Source organism: Triticum urartu, chromosome 6A (assembly GCF_056163025.1).
Source record: "Triticum urartu cultivar PI428250 chromosome 6A, HENAU_Tu73, whole genome shotgun sequence".
Taxonomy (NCBI): domain Eukaryota; kingdom Viridiplantae; phylum Streptophyta; class Magnoliopsida; order Poales; family Poaceae; genus Triticum; species Triticum urartu.
The window spans coordinates 111,374,681-111,394,648 of record NC_141878.1 but is presented as its reverse complement, the minus strand read 5'-3'; the positions used below and the strand labels follow the sequence as shown (position 1 = coordinate 111,394,648).

The 19,968-nt window shown below is 45.2% G+C and overlaps 2 protein-coding genes and 1 non-coding gene across 3 annotated transcripts; all 3 read right to left on the bottom strand.

Moving 5' to 3' along the window:
* Positions 1–2,474: 2,474 nt before the first annotated feature.
* LOC125515883 (Survival protein SurE-like phosphatase/nucleotidase) lies at positions 2,475–8,662 on the bottom strand. The gene is made up of 10 exons (XM_048681374.2): positions 8,413–8,662; positions 7,090–7,184; positions 5,837–5,904; positions 5,640–5,683; positions 5,326–5,403; positions 4,244–4,397; positions 3,775–3,945; positions 3,264–3,332; positions 3,083–3,193; positions 2,475–2,622 (listed from the first exon to the last, which is right to left on the bottom strand). The coding sequence occupies exons 1-9, from the start codon at positions 8,562–8,564 to the stop codon at positions 3,110–3,112; spliced, it is 915 nt and encodes a 304-aa protein (XP_048537331.1). The 5' UTR covers positions 8,565–8,662; the 3' UTR covers positions 2,475–2,622; positions 3,083–3,109.
* Positions 8,663–13,182: 4,520 nt separating this feature from the next.
* LOC125517798 (U6atac minor spliceosomal RNA) lies at positions 13,183–13,306 on the bottom strand. Its single transcript, XR_007287806.1, has one exon. It is a non-coding gene; the product is annotated as a U6atac minor spliceosomal RNA (small nuclear RNA).
* Positions 13,307–13,681: 375 nt separating this feature from the next.
* LOC125515884 (protein PECTIC ARABINOGALACTAN SYNTHESIS-RELATED) lies at positions 13,682–19,710 on the bottom strand. The gene is made up of 11 exons (XM_048681375.2): positions 19,301–19,710; positions 19,170–19,220; positions 18,988–19,078; positions 17,979–18,055; positions 17,468–17,556; positions 16,668–16,787; positions 15,544–15,660; positions 15,180–15,323; positions 14,960–15,083; positions 14,652–14,843; positions 13,682–14,363 (listed from the first exon to the last, which is right to left on the bottom strand). Exons 1-11 carry the CDS (start codon positions 19,637–19,639, stop codon positions 14,001–14,003), a joined length of 1,707 nt encoding a protein of 568 aa, XP_048537332.2. The 5' UTR covers positions 19,640–19,710; the 3' UTR covers positions 13,682–14,000.
* Between the last annotated feature and the right edge of the window lie 258 nt (positions 19,711–19,968).

Genomic DNA, 19,968 nt, shown 5'->3' with positions numbered 1-19,968 from the left:
TATAAGTCATGAAGAAAGCAATAGCAACATACTAAACGATCGGGTGCTAAGCTAATGGAATGGGTCATGTCAATCACATCATTCTTTTAATGATGTGATCCCGTTAATCAAATAACAACTCTTTTGTTCATGGTTAGGAAACATAACCATCTTCGATTAACGAGCTAGTCAAGTAGAGGCATACTAGTGACACTCTGTTTGTCTATGTATTCACACATGTATTATATTTTCGGTTAATACAATTCTAGCATGAATAATAAACATTTATCATGATATAAGGAAATAAATAATAACTTTATTATTGCCTCTAGGGCATATTTCCTTAATTAAGGGCATCTCCAGCCGCGCCCCCAGGAAGGCCTCCCCAGGCATTTTTTTTGCACCGGCGCCGAAAAATCGACCCAGTCGCGCCCTCAGGAGCCCGATTTTCGCCGGCTTGGGCCGAAAATAGCGCCGGCGGACCCAGGCCGAACCCGGCGCGCTGGGGGGCGCCCAGGGGCGCCGGGGCGAACTGTTTTGGTGCGAAACAGCGACGGGCCCGCCGCGTCAGCGACTCTACCCTCTTCTCGCCCCTTCGTCGTCCTCATCGCCTCGTTTCCCGCGGCGAATCAATGCCAAAGCTGCCACGCCGGTCAGCCTGCGCCATTGATGCCTCACGGGCGGCGCAGTGAAGACCGGATGACGCGCGTCCCTCGCCCTCCCTCGCCCGCCACGCGTACTCACGGCGGCTCGCGCACGGGCGGCGCCTCGGCCTATATAAGACACGCCCCAGCGCACTCGGCGACTCGCACTCTCTCGCCGTCGTCGTTCCTCCCTCTCCTCTCTCTCGCCGTCTCTAGTTCATCACACCCATGGCCGAGCGCTTCCCAGGCGACGGCGCGGCGGCGAGCGGCTTCGGCCGCCGTCATCTTCACGAGAACGAGGCTCGCCTCCTTTTCGAGGCCGAGTACCCGGGGCGTGGAGGATCAGCGCCGGCGGCGTGCCGGTGCCCCCGATACCCACCGGCGCGGCGCGGCGTGCAGAGATCGCACGCATCCGCTCGTCCCTGCCGTGTGCGGCGAGGGAGGGGCCACGGTACGTCCCCGACAGCCCACTCTGGGAGCCTTATTTCCGTCGCCGTCACGCCGAGCAGCTCGAGGCCACCAACGGCGTCGAGCCCTCCGGCAGGCTCAACGCCGTCGGCCGGCGTCGGTGGTGGGGCGTGCCCGGGCGCACGTTGGAGGCCGTCCTCAAGTACATCGAGGGCGGCAACACGCCGCGCCTCGAGTACCCCGCTCCCCCGTCCTTCCCACGCCGTCGGGGAAGCTCCTGGACCCCGAGGCGCATGGAGACCGGGGGGTCCTCCTCCTCGTCCGGCGGCTCCCCCTGCCTCCACATCCGCCCCGTCAAGCCGGAGCCCCAGGGCACGCCTGTCAGCGCGTGCACCCGCAGCTCCAGCATCCGCATCGGCGACAACGCCTCCCCCATCGGCCGCTTCGTCCTCGTCGAGCCCAAGCCGGAGCCCAAGGCGGAGCCCGGCCTCCCCGTGCAGTACGAGGAGATAGCCCGGCGTGGCTTCTCCGACGAGGACGCCCTGCGGTGGGCGCGGGACGACTACCTCCGTGACGAGATGGTCCGGCAGCGCCGGGCCCTGGAGGAGATCGCCGCCCGCAAGCGTGGGCGTGAGGACGAGCACGGCGTCGTGGTCCTCGACAGCGACGACAACGACAACGCCCCCGGACCGTCCAACCCGCCGCGTCAACCGGGGGAGGGATGCAGCAGGGACAGCGGAGGCGTCGGCGGAGGCGACGACGACAACGACGGCGGTGACTACACGCGGTTCTACAACCTCCTCGGCATGTAGAACCGCGTGGGCGGGCGGCAAGGCGGGCGGCGAGGGAGACGGCGGGGGTAGCCCGCAGTAGTTTTTCCTTTTTTTTGTAAAATATGTTTAAATTTGAACGAACTCGAATATGTTTGCATTGTGTTTGCGCCGAATTTAAACATTTTAAAAACCCGTGAAGGGCCGCGACGGGGGGGGCATCACGCCTCCAATGCGCGGTTTAGCGCCGGTGCGCCCCGATGGGGCGATTTTTTGCCTCTCCTAGGGGGCCAACGGCTGGAGATGCCCCAAGGGAGTGAGGTGGGGAGTTATGGCCAATATGTCATGTCTTTCATGCTTCCCGCATGCCATGCTACGCCCGCTCGATTCTGACTCGACGAAAATGGCTGATTCGGCCGTTCTCCTCAACCGGGTCCAGGGGTGCTTTAATGTTAGTGCCACAAAATCGATGCAGCACAGGCAATCAAACATTCCAAATTTACATACCAATCATGCCGTTGAAAAGCCACTTGGGCATTGCCATCACGTAACACAAAGATTGCGAAGCACCGTCTTAGCCAAAACCAGCCCCCCACCTTTTGGCATAAGCCAAAAGCGGTCTCCCACTAATTACTGAAAACCACGGTTACGAATAGCCAGAGTTGCCCGAGACTGGCAAGATAATCACGCAATGCATAACATGGCAAATGCAGCACAGGCGTCAAGTCAACAAGAATGTCACAGATAGATTTATTCACAATTTACAGGCCATGACATCCGTAGGTTCAGTTTGGCCAGCCTCCCAAATAGCATGCTCTTGCCTGAAAACCATCACGTGAAAATGAGTCAGTCGCATAGTGAAGTGTGGGTTTTGTGGTTTCAAAAGCTTGAGAAAAATAAACATAGATGCTATTCTTCACATTATGTAACAGAAAACGAACAAGGCAAAGAGGTGAAATTGATTAGGAAAAGCAAAATGCAATTTGGGTATGTTTGGTAAATAGAGTCTAGAAAATCAGTTTGGCAGCATTCCTAATTGAAATGTACTCCCTCCATCCCATAATATAAAGAGTGTTGGGATGGTGGGAGTACAACGCTGTCAATGTGCATTACGTTTCTTGCATCTGAACTTGTAATAAGATAATTCATAGATTAAAATGAGAAGAAGAAAATATTTTCAAGCGGGACAATTATATTCCTGAAATGCAAATTGACGTTTCTGCTTCATGCAATATGAAGTAATGCCATACAGAAATAACAATAAAGAATAAAAATACTAACATAGAGGGATGAGGAAGATGAACATCTTCAAATGCGAGACAAGCAAGCCTTGTAGTAGGGTATGACATCTGCTTCTGCGCGGGAGAGAGCAACCAAAGGAGTAACAGTAATCTGGAGGAAAACAAGATACTTATCAACGGATTCCATCAAAGACACTGTATGGTAGTTAGGTCATTCTTACATATCCATCTGCAAGGGATTTGTAGTCCATGTCCTCCCCTTCCTCTTCATCATAACTTCTCTTTACTATCTGTTTAAAACACGATCAACGAAATTAATGTACAAATATGAACTCATTTTAATTCCAAACACAATCTGTTTAATTTAAGTTAGCATAAGAATAACAACATCACATTTGATATCGATAAAATCTCCAGACATCCTCAATAACATGAACAGAAATTATCATTGTCTAAACAAGGACTACCAAGTGTGCTCCATCTTTATATGGACTACCAAGTAGTCTTACTGAAATTTGCTATAAGCAGTCCACAGTATGACAGTAGACCAATATCAAACACCAGGAAAGCAGAATAAGTAGGACTTCAGGACATGAAAATACAATTTAATGTCTGAAAACAATTGTGCTGCATATCTTATTGAACTATTTTTATTAGAAGGCTAACTATCAAATTCAGATTAACGTGGTTAGAGAAAATCAGAATAAAACATCCAACATATGTGAAAATTACCACTCTTTTAAACAGTAGGTCATTCGCCGATGAAGTGTCTATATCTCTGTCCTTTTCACCGTCAATATCCATGCTTGCCGTCTGGTAACTTTCTACAGAAGGCTTCTGGTAGACTGTTTGCTCCCATCCAATTCTGGCCATATATTTTCCTTGCTTTGTAATTTTGTATCCCTACTGACAAGAACATAATGTAAATATACCTAGATGTCTACTCAATGAATATCAGGACCACACATATTTTATTTGGGCCTGTGTGCAGTAAGGAATCATGATGTTTTAACATTCAATGAAAATTAGGAGATATATCAATCTTGGCAGTTACGATTCAAGATAGATAATTCATACTGGTAAGGCAAGGTCTACCAATAACCAAATTGCTTCATCTTGAATGCCAACAATTTTCATGTGATAACAAACTGTAAATAGAGAAGTACATAATTTACTACAAAATCAATGTCAGTAGATATACCTTGTGGTGTGCAGCATCAGATGGCACATCTATATTCAGGAATGATCCTTTAGGGTAGGTTCCACTCTTGATCTCGACCATGACAGCATTTATCAGAGGGATACAAACCTCTGCAGCCACTTTGAGGTCATTAACACTGCTCTGACCAGCAACCCTGAAAGTTACAATTAAGAGATCATCTAGTAGACCCTACTATAACTTAACTTAGTCAATCACTTGAATAAATTTGAGGCATGGAAGGTGTGAACGAAATTTGAGCATATAAATCAAGGGTATGTTTGGATGGTGGCCAACTCACCATACCAATTTTCTGGTCATTGGCAAAATATTGGTCTATGTTTGGATGGTTGCCAATTTTGGCATTGCATGCCTATTTGCCCACTCTAGTTCATTTTTCTTGCGTGGACAAATTTTTGGCTAGCCAGAGATTTGGTAGGGCAAGCTTGGGATAAAACTGAAATAGCCAAAACTGGCGATAAAGCTTTTATAGACGAACACCGGTGGATTTATGTGGAGCACTAAGAGTACACGGGGATCCTGCCACGAAACTTATGCAAAACAATCCATGTTCCAATGATCTGAGATTTGGTTTGGAAGTCTGGAATTACCTAAATTTCCCAAAGAGGAAATGAGGAATATTTCAAAAAAACTATTGCTTACGCAAATCACTGGTGACTCCTGCTTTCTTATATCAGCCACAGCCATTTCAGATGCTGAAAGATAATTATGAGGTTTCAGAGTTTCAGGTGAGCAAACTCTGCTGCTTCTTTGTTTCACATGTTGGACAAAATCATTTATTTGTTGCGCTTTTTGAAGGTTTTGAACACATCAGAAGTACAGCAAGCTGCCAGTTCGTTGTTACTTTGCAGATAACAGTATTTCAAATGATACATGATGACAATATCACAAATATGAAGAAAAAAGACATTGAATAAATAACATAATATGAACATATAACAAATTTGTTATCACGTTCCAGAATGTACAGATGCCTGAAACGTTTGGTTAAAATATGAATGTACTATTTGCACATTAAAATGATAGTAAATACAGAGAATTATATTACAAGAAACATCACATACCAATTGTATGACATAGCTAATGCAGGAATCCCATATATAAATGCCTCCCTAGCACCAGCAACTGTTCCAGAATATACACTACACACAAAAAACACAAGTGCTCACAATTCATTGATAAGATCAAAGCAATACAATTAAGTTGATGGTAATAATTCCAATAAACAGTTAGACTGCCCAAAGCACCGCATGTGGTTCTACTTGTTGCTTTTGACCTTTAATGGTTTCTATTGATACTCTGGCATCGGTTAACATCAAGTAATGTTGATGAAAAATACAAACATGTCGTTTTGGCATGCACATGCGAAGATACTTACACATGTAATCCACAATTATTGCCAATGTTGATTCCGCTAAGCACCTGCATTAAAAATAAAATGAAGAAACATGGAATCCGAAATTATTTCAGACAAGATTATCGGTAGGTAGTTATGTACACAGAGAGCCACTTCTTACACACTTGCGTAAAACCATAAAAGAGCATAATAATCCATGAAGAAACTCCAAAACTTACCAAATCAGGAACCAAACCATCAAAGAGCTTCCCAGAGATGCCTAAAGAGGCACAGTCAGCGGGAGTTCCTTAAAATCAATAAGAACAAATGAGCATCTAACATATAATCTCATTGAAATCCAAATACAATTAAGAATTACTGTTATATTTATGAAGAGAAATTCTTCATTCATCATGTAATAAGGAAAATAGCCTCTATCCACCCCCACCCCCCCAGGCTATACCCCCGCATCCATCCACCGTTTGATTCACTTGATGCACGGGCAATATTCGGTTGTTGAATGTAGCTATATGTTTAGAGTATTGTGATAGCCATATGGTCATTAACTATAGCAATTATCCCCTAAAAAAATTAACTATAGCAATTAGGTCTGACATGTACAGTGAAACATAGCAGTTACACGTCAGACGAGCATATAACATCTATCATTCAATGGGACGATCTTTGCACGTATGAATCGAAGACGCCACATGTCTTGGCTACATTGGATGAATCAAATCACCCTCTTTATCTCCTCCTTGTTTCAACTAACCTATCAAAACCACCTTATCTTGAGTTTGGATAAACCCCTGTTACTACGGACGGATGCGATTGTCTAGTGCTTCCGCTGTTACTACTGCATAACTTAACTGGAAATATTAAAAGGAAAACTAGCAGTAGCAGAGGAGCAATGAAGAAGATAGCTGACAGTATTGAATAAATCTTAATATCACATTGACTCCAAGTTTCTCATGTAAAATAAAGTATAAACAGTTCTGTTTTATGTCTATAAAGACCACAGCCCCACATTGACACTATCAAATTTGGCAAAAATAGTATCGACAAAGCTTCTTAGGAAATCATGGCACCGTATATAATTCTAGTCTTCTCCTAGTCTGGAATCGGTTGCAGGTAATGATAAAAACAAATGGTCTGTGCGAATAAGCTGGACCTAGCACTGGCATGTGTCCTCATTTAACCATGCCAGAATAAAATAAAATAAATAAACAAACAAAAATTACACGCAGTAGTAACCAAATATCATTCTGCCACTAGCTGACATGCTGCACTATAGTTGTCGGTGCAATCGTCTTAATTAATTAATGGTAACTTCTTATTAAACGGCTGTGTGAGTTGGCTCTACAACTGCGGAGCAAATCTCGAGGCAGCGACGGGACGGCAACCCATGCAATGGTATAGCCCACGGGTGGCAAAAAACCTGGCATGTATGTAATATAAAAAGATGAAACTCATAAAACTAAACCAGACAAACCTGAAACTCCAAATGCTGTAGCACCATTGATATTGACACGTTTACAGCGAAGTGCAGAACGCCATGTAATGCAGTGGCTAACGCCCGACCTGTCTCTGCATTTTACGAGAAAAATAAATAAACAGCATTACAAAATTGGTGCCATAAGGTGGGCGTGATCGATTGCAATCAGTTAAATCTTATACTCACGCCTTCCTTTGCTTCACATCGCACTAAATCAGTTTTATTCTCCACAGCAACAAGGTTTCAGATCGATGATAACATCAGTACTTTGCAAAGAAAACCATTCCCTAAATGAACCATAAGTGCATCTTATTATCTGACATATTGTTATGCACCAATAAGACACATTCCAAATCAGAGTTGCCCAACATCATATTTTATTGAACACAACGTGGCAACTTCAATGATGAATGGTGTATTCGAAGCTAAAGTCAGTTACATTCTGCACCAGGACAGATTCCATGTTCTCCACACAGCAGCTTGCAGAAGCTGATGCCCCGGTACTGGTATATATAATGCTTAAAGCTATACTCAGTGCTCTAATCAAGTGGCGAAACAGGTTCAGTTACGGGTTCCTTTCTTCATAAATTATTTTTTCTTGTAAATTTAAGAGTAAATTCCGCTGCACAAAATCTAGTTGTTGCAACCGATATTCAGGTTGAACCAGACTTCAAAAACTTCCACCGCATTGCACCAGATTTTACAGCCGAAATCCTTATTTGAATATGGTTCAACCTTTCACTTTGAGGGATTTTTGGTTGCTAAACGAGATGGGACATGCTGATGCTTTTAAATCTTAATTAACCTATGTTCTTTTAACAAGTACATGGAATTTTATCCAGAACTTACCCATGCGAAAAAACAGTACTTATTACCTGGAATAGTGGAAAAAAATGTTCAAATGTTCAATCGCGACTTTTACTTTTACAGCATCGAAATTCACATGTTTCTTTGAAGGTGACATTTCTTTCTGTAGTTTGACATCAATGATCAATAGGAAGAACATAAACGAAAGAAAAAAAATGCATATAACAAAAAAAATCCCGTTCCCATGCTTTGATGCTTTTTCAGGTGCGATGCCAAATAAGAAAAGGGAAATAACACTTCCCATCCAGAAATCTTCCATATATTTTTGTGTCTCTCCTAATCCTTCGACCCAAGAAATCCCCATTCAGAACCAGCGCATCGTCAATCGCCGTGTGCTCCCACAGCAGAATCGTCGCAAGGCAACAAGTAACCGAGAAACAGTACGGATCGAGGAAAGGGGGGATCACGAGGGTGAGGGGGTGAGGGGGTGTGGGGGGAGGGGAGAGGACTGACGTGTCGGGCGCGCAGACGAGGACGCGGTAGCGCCCCTGGGCGACGAGCTGGTCGACGAGGAAGCGGAGCCCCGGCGCGTCGATGCCGTCGTCGTTCGTCACCATCACCACCGGCGCCGCCGCCGCCGCCGCCGCCGCCGCCGTGGAGGCCATGGAGGCAAGAGCCGTGTACGGGCGCGGGCAGAGAAGTTTCCGTTCCCGTTCCGCGGCTGGGGTTTTTGGTTGTTGGCTACTTGGCTGCCCCTGTTTTCCTGTTTTACTATTGGGAATGGGAAAAATGTTGACCGGCGAATGTTCGCTGGAGGAGGCCCCAGCAAACTCCCACACAGCCCTGTGATCGGAATCAAACGAATGGCATTTAAGAAGAAAAAAAATACACTGGCAATTCTTCTCTATACATGACAAGTTTTCCTTCCGTATAGGACAAGTAGACAAGTCCCTAACAAACGCATGATATTTTTACTTGTTTTGGCAGGGCGTTCACTGACAATTTTGCTCCCCACGAAAGTTCGCTAGATATTTGTGTCATTTACTATGATTTGCCAAAGTAGCCGCCAGCCAATCGGGTGATCACACCGGCGGATCAGCCGCCTCATTGGTCATCGGGTCAATCATGGAACGCCTTTACATGTAGGTTTGTCAGACGAACACGCAAACTCAAAGTTGTTATATTGATTGTCTTTATTTCTTTCTTTATCAATTCAATAGTTACCCACTCAATTAAAGGTGGGTTGAAAACACTAATTTAAGCTAAACATTGCATTACAAAGTTCTTACATATGAGGACGACATTTTCATACCATAGGGACAAAATTTGTCGCTTTTTAGCTACTATAGCATGTTTTTGAGCCCCGCCACATCAATAATGAATGATATGGATGGGGCACATGTATATGTGACGAGTCAACTTCTTGTCTAGGAATGGCGGTGTGACGGTCCGGTGATCTCGTCTTCATCCCATTCCCACCCGTGTCGTCGAGGTCGAGGTGGGTCACTTGATTACACTCTTCCTTAGTAGCTTTTACCACTATATTTGTACCTCTTCTCATCATGGCGGCGATCTCTTGGATGATAGCGGCATGTTGTGATCTGTTCCTCAATGAGTTGGAAATAATTGCAGCCTCTTCGATACTATCCGTCTCAAGAATAAACAGAATCGAGCTTCAATCCAAGGCTAATGTGATTCCCTCTCTACAAGCTTCAAGTTCCGCTGCAAGAGCATTATCGCATGTGAATGAATGTCAACAAGACGTGAAGATGATGCCTCCCAAGCTGTCTCGAAGGACCGTACCAGAGCCTCTTTGTATTATCCGATGTGCTCCCTCCCCGCCTTTAAATCCGCTTCTTTACTCTTTGAAATGGAGCCCCACGACACGGTCCCTCTCCACACCAACGCATGCGCAACGACAATCTCCTTGAAGATTTTGCCGGGGCGGACGGGCGAGGTGTAAGCAACATAGCTCTCATTCCATACCTTCTTAACAGTGAGGCAATGAGAAGCATGTGATGGCCTATATGAGATGTGTATGGGGAGCTCTTTCCTGTCCATACGGGATTTGCACGTAGCCATACTGGATATCCCACTCAATGGAGTGTGTTTTGAGATCCCAATCCGGCCACTCATCATGGGGCAGGATCCTCCTACACAGTGTCCAGTGCATCACGATGATATCATTTCCTCATTGCCAATGAGGGCGGCCTTCTCCTCATCCATGGTCCTCTTCTTCTCCTCCTCCTCCTCCTCCCCTAGAGCGGCACCCAGTTTGGGCACAGGGGAAGCGACATGGCAACGGGAGGGAAATGAAGGATGTGGACGGCGATGAGGAAAGTGGAGGTTGTGGGCAACTGTGGTCTGACCTATTCGGACACGACGACGGTTATTTCATAGCCGTGCCCCGTGGGCAGCAGGGGAAACGTGACGAGCGATGAGAAACTTGGCGGGAATAATCCCGGGAGTTGGCACACGGTGACTGCCATTAATTGGCACACTTCTAGATGCCATGGGCACCTGGCTGAGTGGTCGTCTACACCATTTGCAGGGAGAGGAAAGTGACGGGTCGATGACCCCCGGGTAGGCTCAAAGAGACAAGACAACATTTTCAAAACAATGTCGGGGGCAAGCCCCGGTGTGCCAAGCTCGTTCGGCCGGCTCAAGTCTGTTCGGCTGGAGCCGTCCGGCTAGCTCAAGCCCGTCTGGGTGGCTGGCGCCTGGCTGGAACCCGTCCGACTGGATTAGTCCGGCTGGCTCAAGTCCACCCGCTGGAGATGTTCGATTGGTTCAAGCCCATCCGGCTGCCTAGAGTCGTCCGGCTAGCTCAAGCCCGTCTGGGTGGCTGGCGCCTGGCTGGAACTCGTTCGACTAGAACAGTCCGGCTGGCTCAAGTCCATCCGGCTGGAGACGCTCTTTCAAGCCCATCCGGCTGGCTGGAGCCGTCCGGTTGGAACCCGTCCGACTAGAGCCCATCCGACTGTGGCCTGGCTGGCTGGACCCCGGCAAAGTCAATTACAACGTCTCATCGGACCTGCGCGGACAAGACGGCCATGCTCTACAGTAAAGCACTAATGATGAATGGCAGACATTGTGCACGCGTCATGTGTCATTTCAAATAGTGATTTCTTAGAGTGATTGTTAGGCGGTGTGGGCCATCCCTTGTCCCTTGGGCACCAGTTTATAAGGTGACCCAGGGAGCCCTCCCAGGGCATGGATCCACTCTCTCCCTCATGCTCACACACACACGCGCGAGAGGTAGAGAAGAGGGCTAGAGCTCCTTCTTCTTCCTCCACCCAAACAGCTCAAAGAACAACCATATACCACCATATACACTTCATATACATCAGACATGCAAGAGTATGGGTCTTGCCTCCACATGAGGAGCCCGAACGTAGGTAAATCACCTTGTTGTCCAATTCCGTCCCGGTCTCCCGGATCTCCACCACCACCCAATCACGATTTGCAAGTGACCCCCTTACCACCACCACCCAATCACGATTTGCAAATGACCGTGTGCCAGAGCAATGAGACCATGCGTCCAAGGTTTGTAACAAAAAAAAACATGTTATCAAACTTCCAATGCGTCCCAGATTTGTAATATAAGCACATGTCATCGAACTTCCAAAAAAATAGTGTAACAAAAGCATGGATTTTTTTTAAAAAAGCATGGCAAGTATAGGTGCAATAGACTGAATTTGTTTGCAAAACGCAGCAAATATGAAAAGTAATTTAAAATGTGATTTAGTATAAGGCGCTGCAGATACAAAACAATCAAACAGCTTAACATTTGACGAGTACAGTGAAAAAGGCAGCACATGTGATTTTTTTAATGCGTGACAAGTATGAGTGCAAAAGCGCAGGAAATGGAGCCGTCCGGTTGGAACCCGTCCGACTAGAGCCCATCCGACTGTGGCCTGGCTGGCTGGACCCCGGCAAAGTCAATTACAACGTCTCATCGGACCTGCGCGGACAAGACGGCCATGCTCTACAGTAAAGCACTAATGATGAATGGCAGACATTGTGCACGCGTCATGTGTCATTTCAAATAGTGATTTCTTAGAGTGATTGTTAGGCGGTGTGGGCCATCCCTTGTCCCTTGGGCACCAGTTTATAAGGTGACCCAGGGAGCCCTCCCAGGGCATGGATCCACTCTCTCCCTCATGCTCACACACACACGCGCGAGAGGTAGAGAAGAGGGCTAGAGCTCCTTCTTCTTCCTCCACCCAAACAGCTCAAAGAACAACCATATACCACCATATACACTTCATATACATCAGACATGCAAGAGTATGGGTCTTGCCTCCACATGAGGAGCCCGAACGTAGGTAAATCACCTTGTTGTCCAATTCCGTCCCGGTCTCCCGGATCTCCACCACCACCCAATCACGATTTGCAAGTGACCCCCTTACCACCACCACCCAATCACGATTTGCAAATGACCGTGTGCCAGAGCAATGAGACCATGCGTCCAAGGTTTGTAACAAAAAAAAAACATGTTATCAAACTTCCAATGCGTCCCAGATTTGTAATATAAGCACATGTCATCGAACTTCCAAAAAAATAGTGTAACAAAAGCATGGATTTTTTTTAAAAAAGCATGGCAAGTATAGGTGCAATAGACTGAATTTGTTTGCAAAACGCAGCAAATATGAAAAGTAATTTAAAATGTGATTTAGTATAAGGCGCTGCAGATACAAAACAATCAAACAGCTTAACATTTGACGAGTACAGTGAAAAAGGCAGCACATGTGATTTTTTTTAATGCGTGACAAGTATGAGTGCAAAAGCGCAGGAGCCCGAACGTAGGTAAATCACCTTGTTGTCCAATTCCGTCCCGGTCTCCCGGATCTCCACCACCACCCAATCACGATTTGCAAGTGACCCCCTTACCACCACCACCCAATCACGATTTGCAAATGACCGTGTGCCAGAGCAATGAGACCATGCGTCCAAGGTTTGTAACAAAAAAAAACATGTTATCAAACTTCCAATGCGTCCCAGATTTGTAATATAAGCACATGTCATCGAACTTCCAAAAAAATAGTGTAACAAAAGCATGGATTTTTTTTAAAAAAGCATGGCAAGTATAGGTGCAATAGACTGAATTTGTTTGCAAAACGCAGCAAATATGAAAAGTAATTTAAAATGTGATTTAGTATAAGGCGCTGCAGATACAAAACAATCAAACAGCTTAACATTTGACGAGTACAGTGAAAAAGGCAGCACATGTGATTTTTTTTAATGCGTGACAAGTATGAGTGCAAAAGCGCAGGAAATGGTAAAAAAATTTGGGTAAGATCCGCCGAAGCGGGTAGCCTTAACCGCAGTGTGCTAGAGGAAAGTCCGAAGACCGTTCCCGTCCCTGTCAGGGGAGATGCCAACCGTCTCTCCTTTTTACGAACACGATACGGGAGGCAGCGCTTCCCCTTATAAACCACGCAGCACACCGCTCGGGTAGCGAGGTGGGACTAAACGGCAGCCCAGGCTGCGCGTCTTCCCCTGCGCTGCGGTTCCCTCCCCTCGAGACTGAAGCGGACGACCGAACCTGAATTTTAAAATACCGCTGGCTCACACTCGTCGATCAAAATACAATAGCTTTCTTCGTGACTAGCCCGTGCCAAGAATAATACAATATCTGGATCAAGAGACCGTGCTTTGCAAAGTGTACACAGAAGCATACCGATCTTGGCGAGGCAGTAGCCTAAGATAGCCAGGAGCACAAGAGTACAATATCTGAACAGAATCAGAAAGGATTAAAAGAAACTGAGAACTGGCTAGCTCAAGAATACGATATCTGAATAATCAGCATTTCCCTTTTGTTTCTCGTGGGGTTTTATCGCACGATTAATCAGCCAAGAACGCAATATCTGTTTCGATAAACCGCGCCTCTGCGCCGTGCGTGAAAGCACCAATCTATCCGGTGAACCACTACTGAATTCTGATAATCTACACAACACAAAAACTTAGATAGCCAAGGCCGCAGGAGCACCTATTGCTAGTAGTAGTGTCGTATGAACAAAATCAGGAGGACATCAACGAAAGCGCTATAGCTAGCTTAGCAGTGGCTTGTCATTCGTCTGCCGCTACTCTGGTCTGTCTCATGCTCTGCACATGCAGGGGGTGAGGGGGTTCTCCCAGAGGTCGTAGCCGGGGAAGGTGGGCTCGGGGAGGCCGGCGCGGGCCTGGTGCGAGATGACGACGTCCTCGGTGAAGGAGGCCCAGGCCAGGTACGGGTCGCCGAGGGACTTGGACATGAGCCCCTTGTCGGGCTTGATGGACTTGAGCCGGTGGCGCCCGCTGTAGCGCCGCGCCCCCATGATGAGCTTGGCGAAGTTGCCGCCGTGCGTCATCACGAACACGTCCGACTTGAGGCACACCAGGAAGTCCAGCGCCGCCAGGCTCGTCACGTGCTTCCGGAAGTGCTCCATCTCCGCCGTGCTCGCCAACTCTTCCTTGGTCACCTGCATACCATGTATATGCAAAGTTTATGTCTGTCGTAGCGAATGCATTCAGGGAGAAGAGCAGGAAATGAATATACTGTTTCGTCCCTCCTCGACTATTTTCCAAGTCCGCAAGTCGATCCCTGCTTCGAAACCGGGCATTTAACGCTCCTCGGCTCGTGATTTTAGACTTGGGCAATAGTTGTGGGGTTTAATGGACTTATTCCAGAAAAAAAACTTGATGGAATGTGGTAATGTGTCTGCAAGGGCAGTGAAGAAGCACTTCAGCTGAGCTGTGGAAATACTCACCAAGTTGGGGAACATGTTTCTGAGGGGAGCCATCCTGTTTTTGCCACCGTACACTTGCCCTGATGCAACATATATCTGTGTTTCCCTTGTGTATCCCAGTGCTCGCAGGATCACAGCTATCTCACCAGGCTCAAGGGGGCAACGCCCTTCTTTTCTCTTTTGTAATGCTAATGGCCACAGGTGAGATCCATTCTGCATGCGGATAACAACATAAAAAACCATTAGAAAGCTATGTTGTGGGCATCACTTTGAAGTTCGATGAGGTAACTGCTATTCCAGAACTGTTAAAAAACGAAATTTGAGATGACCTTAAAGCGCCGTGGCCATTCTTTCTGTCTATAAGCTGCCATCATCACTTTCTCCTCACGTGTTCCAGCAAAATCACAAAAGGACAGGCCCACCATTCCTTTCTCATATCTCAGATGAAGGGCCCTTTAGAAGAAGTGGCAATTACTTGATCATCAAATAAGCATTCCCTAAACAATGAACTCCAAAGAGATTGAACAGAAGATATTCACTGTAGCTTACATGTATGGATTCCCGCTGCTAGTTCGGTTCCTCATCTGTGTTGCCAGCTTATCGGCCATTTCTTCAATATGGGGTAAGAACTTTAAGGCATGATAATTAACTCTGCATCTTAGTCGGTTAATCTCCATCGGAACATTGTCATACCTGAAATTGAAGATTTGCATTATATTTATTTCTACTGCTACATGCACATTAGAGATTTCGTACAATGCAACTTTTACAGCACAAACTAGACAAAAAAAATAAAGAAAGAAACAACAATGTTCTCATTACTGTAGCATGGAAGCAGATTGGGCATTTTGGGTTAAGACAACAAATGTATGAATAATTGCCACAATATAGTTGCATTCAACTGTTGACTTACCCCAACCTGTCGACAAATGGCTTAATAGACATTATTGTTTTCTCTTTGATCCTTGGAAGTACATTATCAATGTAAAACTGTGCGGATGCATACTTTGGGATGTTCTTCACGGTACGCCTGTCATAGACCACATTGCAATACTGTTATATGCAGAACATATCAACACAACATAGTCATTTGATCCCTAAAACCCGCTATAAGCAGAACAGATATTACACTGAGACAAGTAAGAAAACAAAAAGACAGGTTTACCATGGTGAACATAAGACAAGGTGAAACTGCACGTAGTGAAAAGAAGTAACAGTTCCAGCAATTCCTGAACTACATTTAACTTCATAAGAAGGAAACTCAGAAAACAGTGTATTTCAAATATCTCTCCGCGAAAAGCAAAAATAAGAGTACACCTGGTTCGATTTACTATGCTTCAAAACTCCCATTCTATGTGGATACTGGTTAATTTGAGCATTTTATCTTTCAGTCCAGTTGTATTTTGAGACAGAAACGAGGATGGCCTTCAGGATAAACTGCTTCAGATCAGCAGTCTACACCTATGATGATGGACCTCACTCTAAGGCCGGGCGTCAGCCTACTTTCCAACAAAAAAGTATAGCTATGAGCATATGATAGACAACACACAAGATTTACAGTACATCAAGATGGATGTAATTTTGGACTTCCCCATACCCATTGAGATAAATTCAACAGAATTATTGAAAAAATGCCACTGCTGACAGAAAATACCAAAAAGTTCAATGCCACTTGTGTTTGCGGGTTGCTCTGACGCCAATTTCAGAAAGGTAGTGGTAGTGTCCACTTTGACTCACAAGGTTCCAGAACACACACGGATAGGAATATTGTAGGATTGCAATGTCACACCTTGAATCATCTAGGATTGATTGCACCAAAGGAAACCATATGTTTTTTTTAAGAAGTACTAATCAAGGAAATATTCCCACGAAATAGAGTCCTAAAATTCATATGGATTACAATCCTAAAATCAAACAAACCACATAGGAAAAATCTAAAAGATTGCAATCTCCAAAATTCATACAAAAATCCTTCGAATCAAATATGCCCCAAGACTTAAGGCAGGGGGAAAAAATAGTACATAAGACATAACCTACTTTATACTGGTGAAGAGTTCATCTTTTTCTGTGAACCAGTCAGGGATGTCTCGGACAATGCGTACGTCGTCCTTCAGATAGTTTATAAAATGATCCACATCGAAGATATCTTCAAATTTACTGCAGAGAAAATAAATGTTGTTAACAATTTAAATACCAATGGCAAACACCATGTATTTAGCATAGTCGAATTATGTGATGCTGCAACTAAGAGAATTATAACTCTGCATTATATTCAATATCAATTACTCCTAGTTCTTTATTCAAAACCCTGCATTGGAGTAAGAAAACTTTAGACCTACAAAACATGATTTTGTAAATTTTCCACTTTATAAAATTCATATTGAAGCTCCAAGTGTTATATTCTATATACTACGTAGTTCTTTTTCAGTAGTCACTAATTCACCAGTGCAGCATCAAGGAGGATTTGCCTCTGATTAGGATATCCTATAACAACAATACGATAATAGTTAAGCATGAAGAAGAAGAGTGACTTTCGCGAGCAGGTATTTTGATCATTCCAGGAGTAGTACAAGAAGAAAATTATCCTTAAGATGAACCCGATACTCAGACCAGAAGCATATTGGCGCCACATGCCTGCAGAAAAACTGACTGATTCTGCTAGAATAACTATAGTTCATTTTTGAAACATTCTAGTAGGAAACTATCCTCGGTTAATTGAAAATTTCATTAGCATATCTGTGAAGCGAATCTTGTATAATAGGACCATCAATTAAAGAACAATATACAAGTAGAAGAAGTAACAACAAGTAGAAGTAACAAGAGAAAGTAGCACTTACGTCTGGTCTTTCCATATTTGGTCCTGCTTCAGAACTGGCAAAATAAGTGTTGCTTCCATTATCTTAGCAATTGCAACAGCATTACATATCTGCAGAAACACTAAAGATTAAAAAGTAACAGATGGGCCTATGTTGTAACTGAAACTCAATGTCAGCTTAGGAAACTCGTTACCACTGTCCACTGCTTAAGAAATTGGCATGATCTTCTTAGGCAGGTACACAAATAAGTATTAAACGACAGGAGAATTTTATTTTATTTCTTAAATAAGCAACAGAAGATCATGCAAAAACATGCTATAAAAAGGAATTATCATGAATATGTTGAAGATATTGGCTGATTATGCTTAAGCAGCAACCACCAGCATAGGAAAAACAATTTCCATGTAACAGCGAGATTCAGAGACTCAGAACTATGCTTAAGCAGAAAAAACATTGCACCACTCAAACAAGTATTTAACAATCACACAAAATAAGGTGGGGAAGGCTGAGAACCACAGAAGTGCATACATACAGCTATTCGTTGCTGGTTCAGTCCACCCTCGGCATGAATAAAAATATACCCAGAGGTTTCCTTCTCAGGTGGAACATCTGCATTATATACAATGATATAATTATTATCACTTATCAGGGCCCAATCATGAAAGGACACAAATGTTTCATGTAAAAGGCAGAAGTTGATGTTTTCGTTTTGACCGAGAAGTTTATGTAAATGACAGAGGGTGCATGTCTCTCCACTGACTGAGGTATCCTTTCTTGCAGGGAAGCACTATGGTTCTACGGGGAAATATCACAAACTCATGGCTAGAAGATGTTTCCATAAGAACTGGCATTGCGTTCATTTGCTACTAAGTCAATTAAGAAAAAACATTTTTCTAGTCCAAAAAAAGATGTATCTAACTATTACACGATTTAAATGGGATTCCTCGGGAACTCAAATTTATGTTCCATTACAAAATCAAAATATGATCTCTGAAAAAATCACCCACTTACTATGCAGACTTAAACCAAAATTTATTCCTTATCATGTAAAAGAAAATACATTAAATCCATAGAGCACTTCCGAAGGAACAATATCTTATTTTCATTGTGCGGTTTACATAGAAAGTATTCTGTGCTCTGACTCACATTGCTGACAGAAGTATATGAATGAGAAGTGCATTACAATTTTAACTCCACATTAATGTTGGCAATATTTTATCATTTCATAGCAATAAAACAAATTCAGTTCCCATATGCTGCGTCATAAATCTGCAACCTTACATGGAAATGAAAGTATGGAACTATGGTTCACAATTCAACTCTCAAAGAACACTGTAGTTCAGGTTTAGCCACCCTTACAAATTCCATACATCAAAGTCATCACTAAACATGCCAAGAGTTAAAAGAATTGCCATAAATCTAGGTTGTGTGATAAGCAACAAGTGACCTCACAGTGACTGGTACAGCAAGGCTAAAAGTACATGGTGCAGCATATGCTACTACATTTTTTGTCTTTCAAGCAATGTCAATGCTGGACTTGCCTGAGGGCTCATCACTTCGACGCTCTGCGCAGGGCTTCCAGGATGCGGTGGCAGCACGCGGGTTCTCCCACAGTGAGAGAGGCTCCTTCGTCTGCGCCCAATACAATTGAATTCATCAGAACAGAAGTTTCTCACGTGAACACGAATCGCCAGAACGGCTGCCGAGATCAGGAGCACTTCACCTGAGGGCAATGCAGCGTGATCCCCTCCTTCTGGCACAAGTAGGGCACGTTCTACGATACAGAAACAAAAATGTAAGTGCTAGGTTAGGATTCTGATGAAACCGAGCGCAGAGGGAGGAACGGGAACTCACGAAGCGGGACCAGAGGGAGGGCGCGGAGAAGAGGGCCGCGAGCAGGAGGAGCGCGAGGACGGCGAGCAAGATCCGGTAGGAGAGGGAGGCGGTGGGGGGCCTGGGGTCGTCGAGGGCGAGGAGGGAGCGGAGGGGGGACGGAAGGAGCTGCTTGTGGTGATGGTGGTGCGGGAGGAGAGGTGAGGAGCGGTGGGCGTCCTTGCCGTCGTCGTCGCGGCCGCGGGCGGCGGAGGTGGAAGCGAATGGGGAGGAGGCGGAGGACGCGTCGGAGTCGCGCTTTGCCGGAGAGTTGGATGCGCGGGCGGCCGCCGCCGCCGTCGAGTGCCGAAGCTCCGCCATCTCTTCCGCCGGCGGCGCGGTGCGAGACGAGAGTGGGAGTGTAGTGCCTGTTTCAGCGTGCAGTCTCAGGACTTCGCTTTCGGTGCGTGGGAGCGCACCTGGGTCGATCTCGTGCTTCGATTCTCGATCCGACGGTTGTGAGTGGCCAGTCATCCCTGATTTGGGCACAGCAAGTCGTGCAAAGAAACCGTCCCTTCCATTTGGCTATGGAAGTTTCATAGCCAATGTCTTTTTTTATGAAAAATCCTTCGTGGCATTTTATTAACGGAATTGCTAATTCACATCTAGATGAAATTTAAGGACGTCACATCTAAGTCTCTAGCCATTGG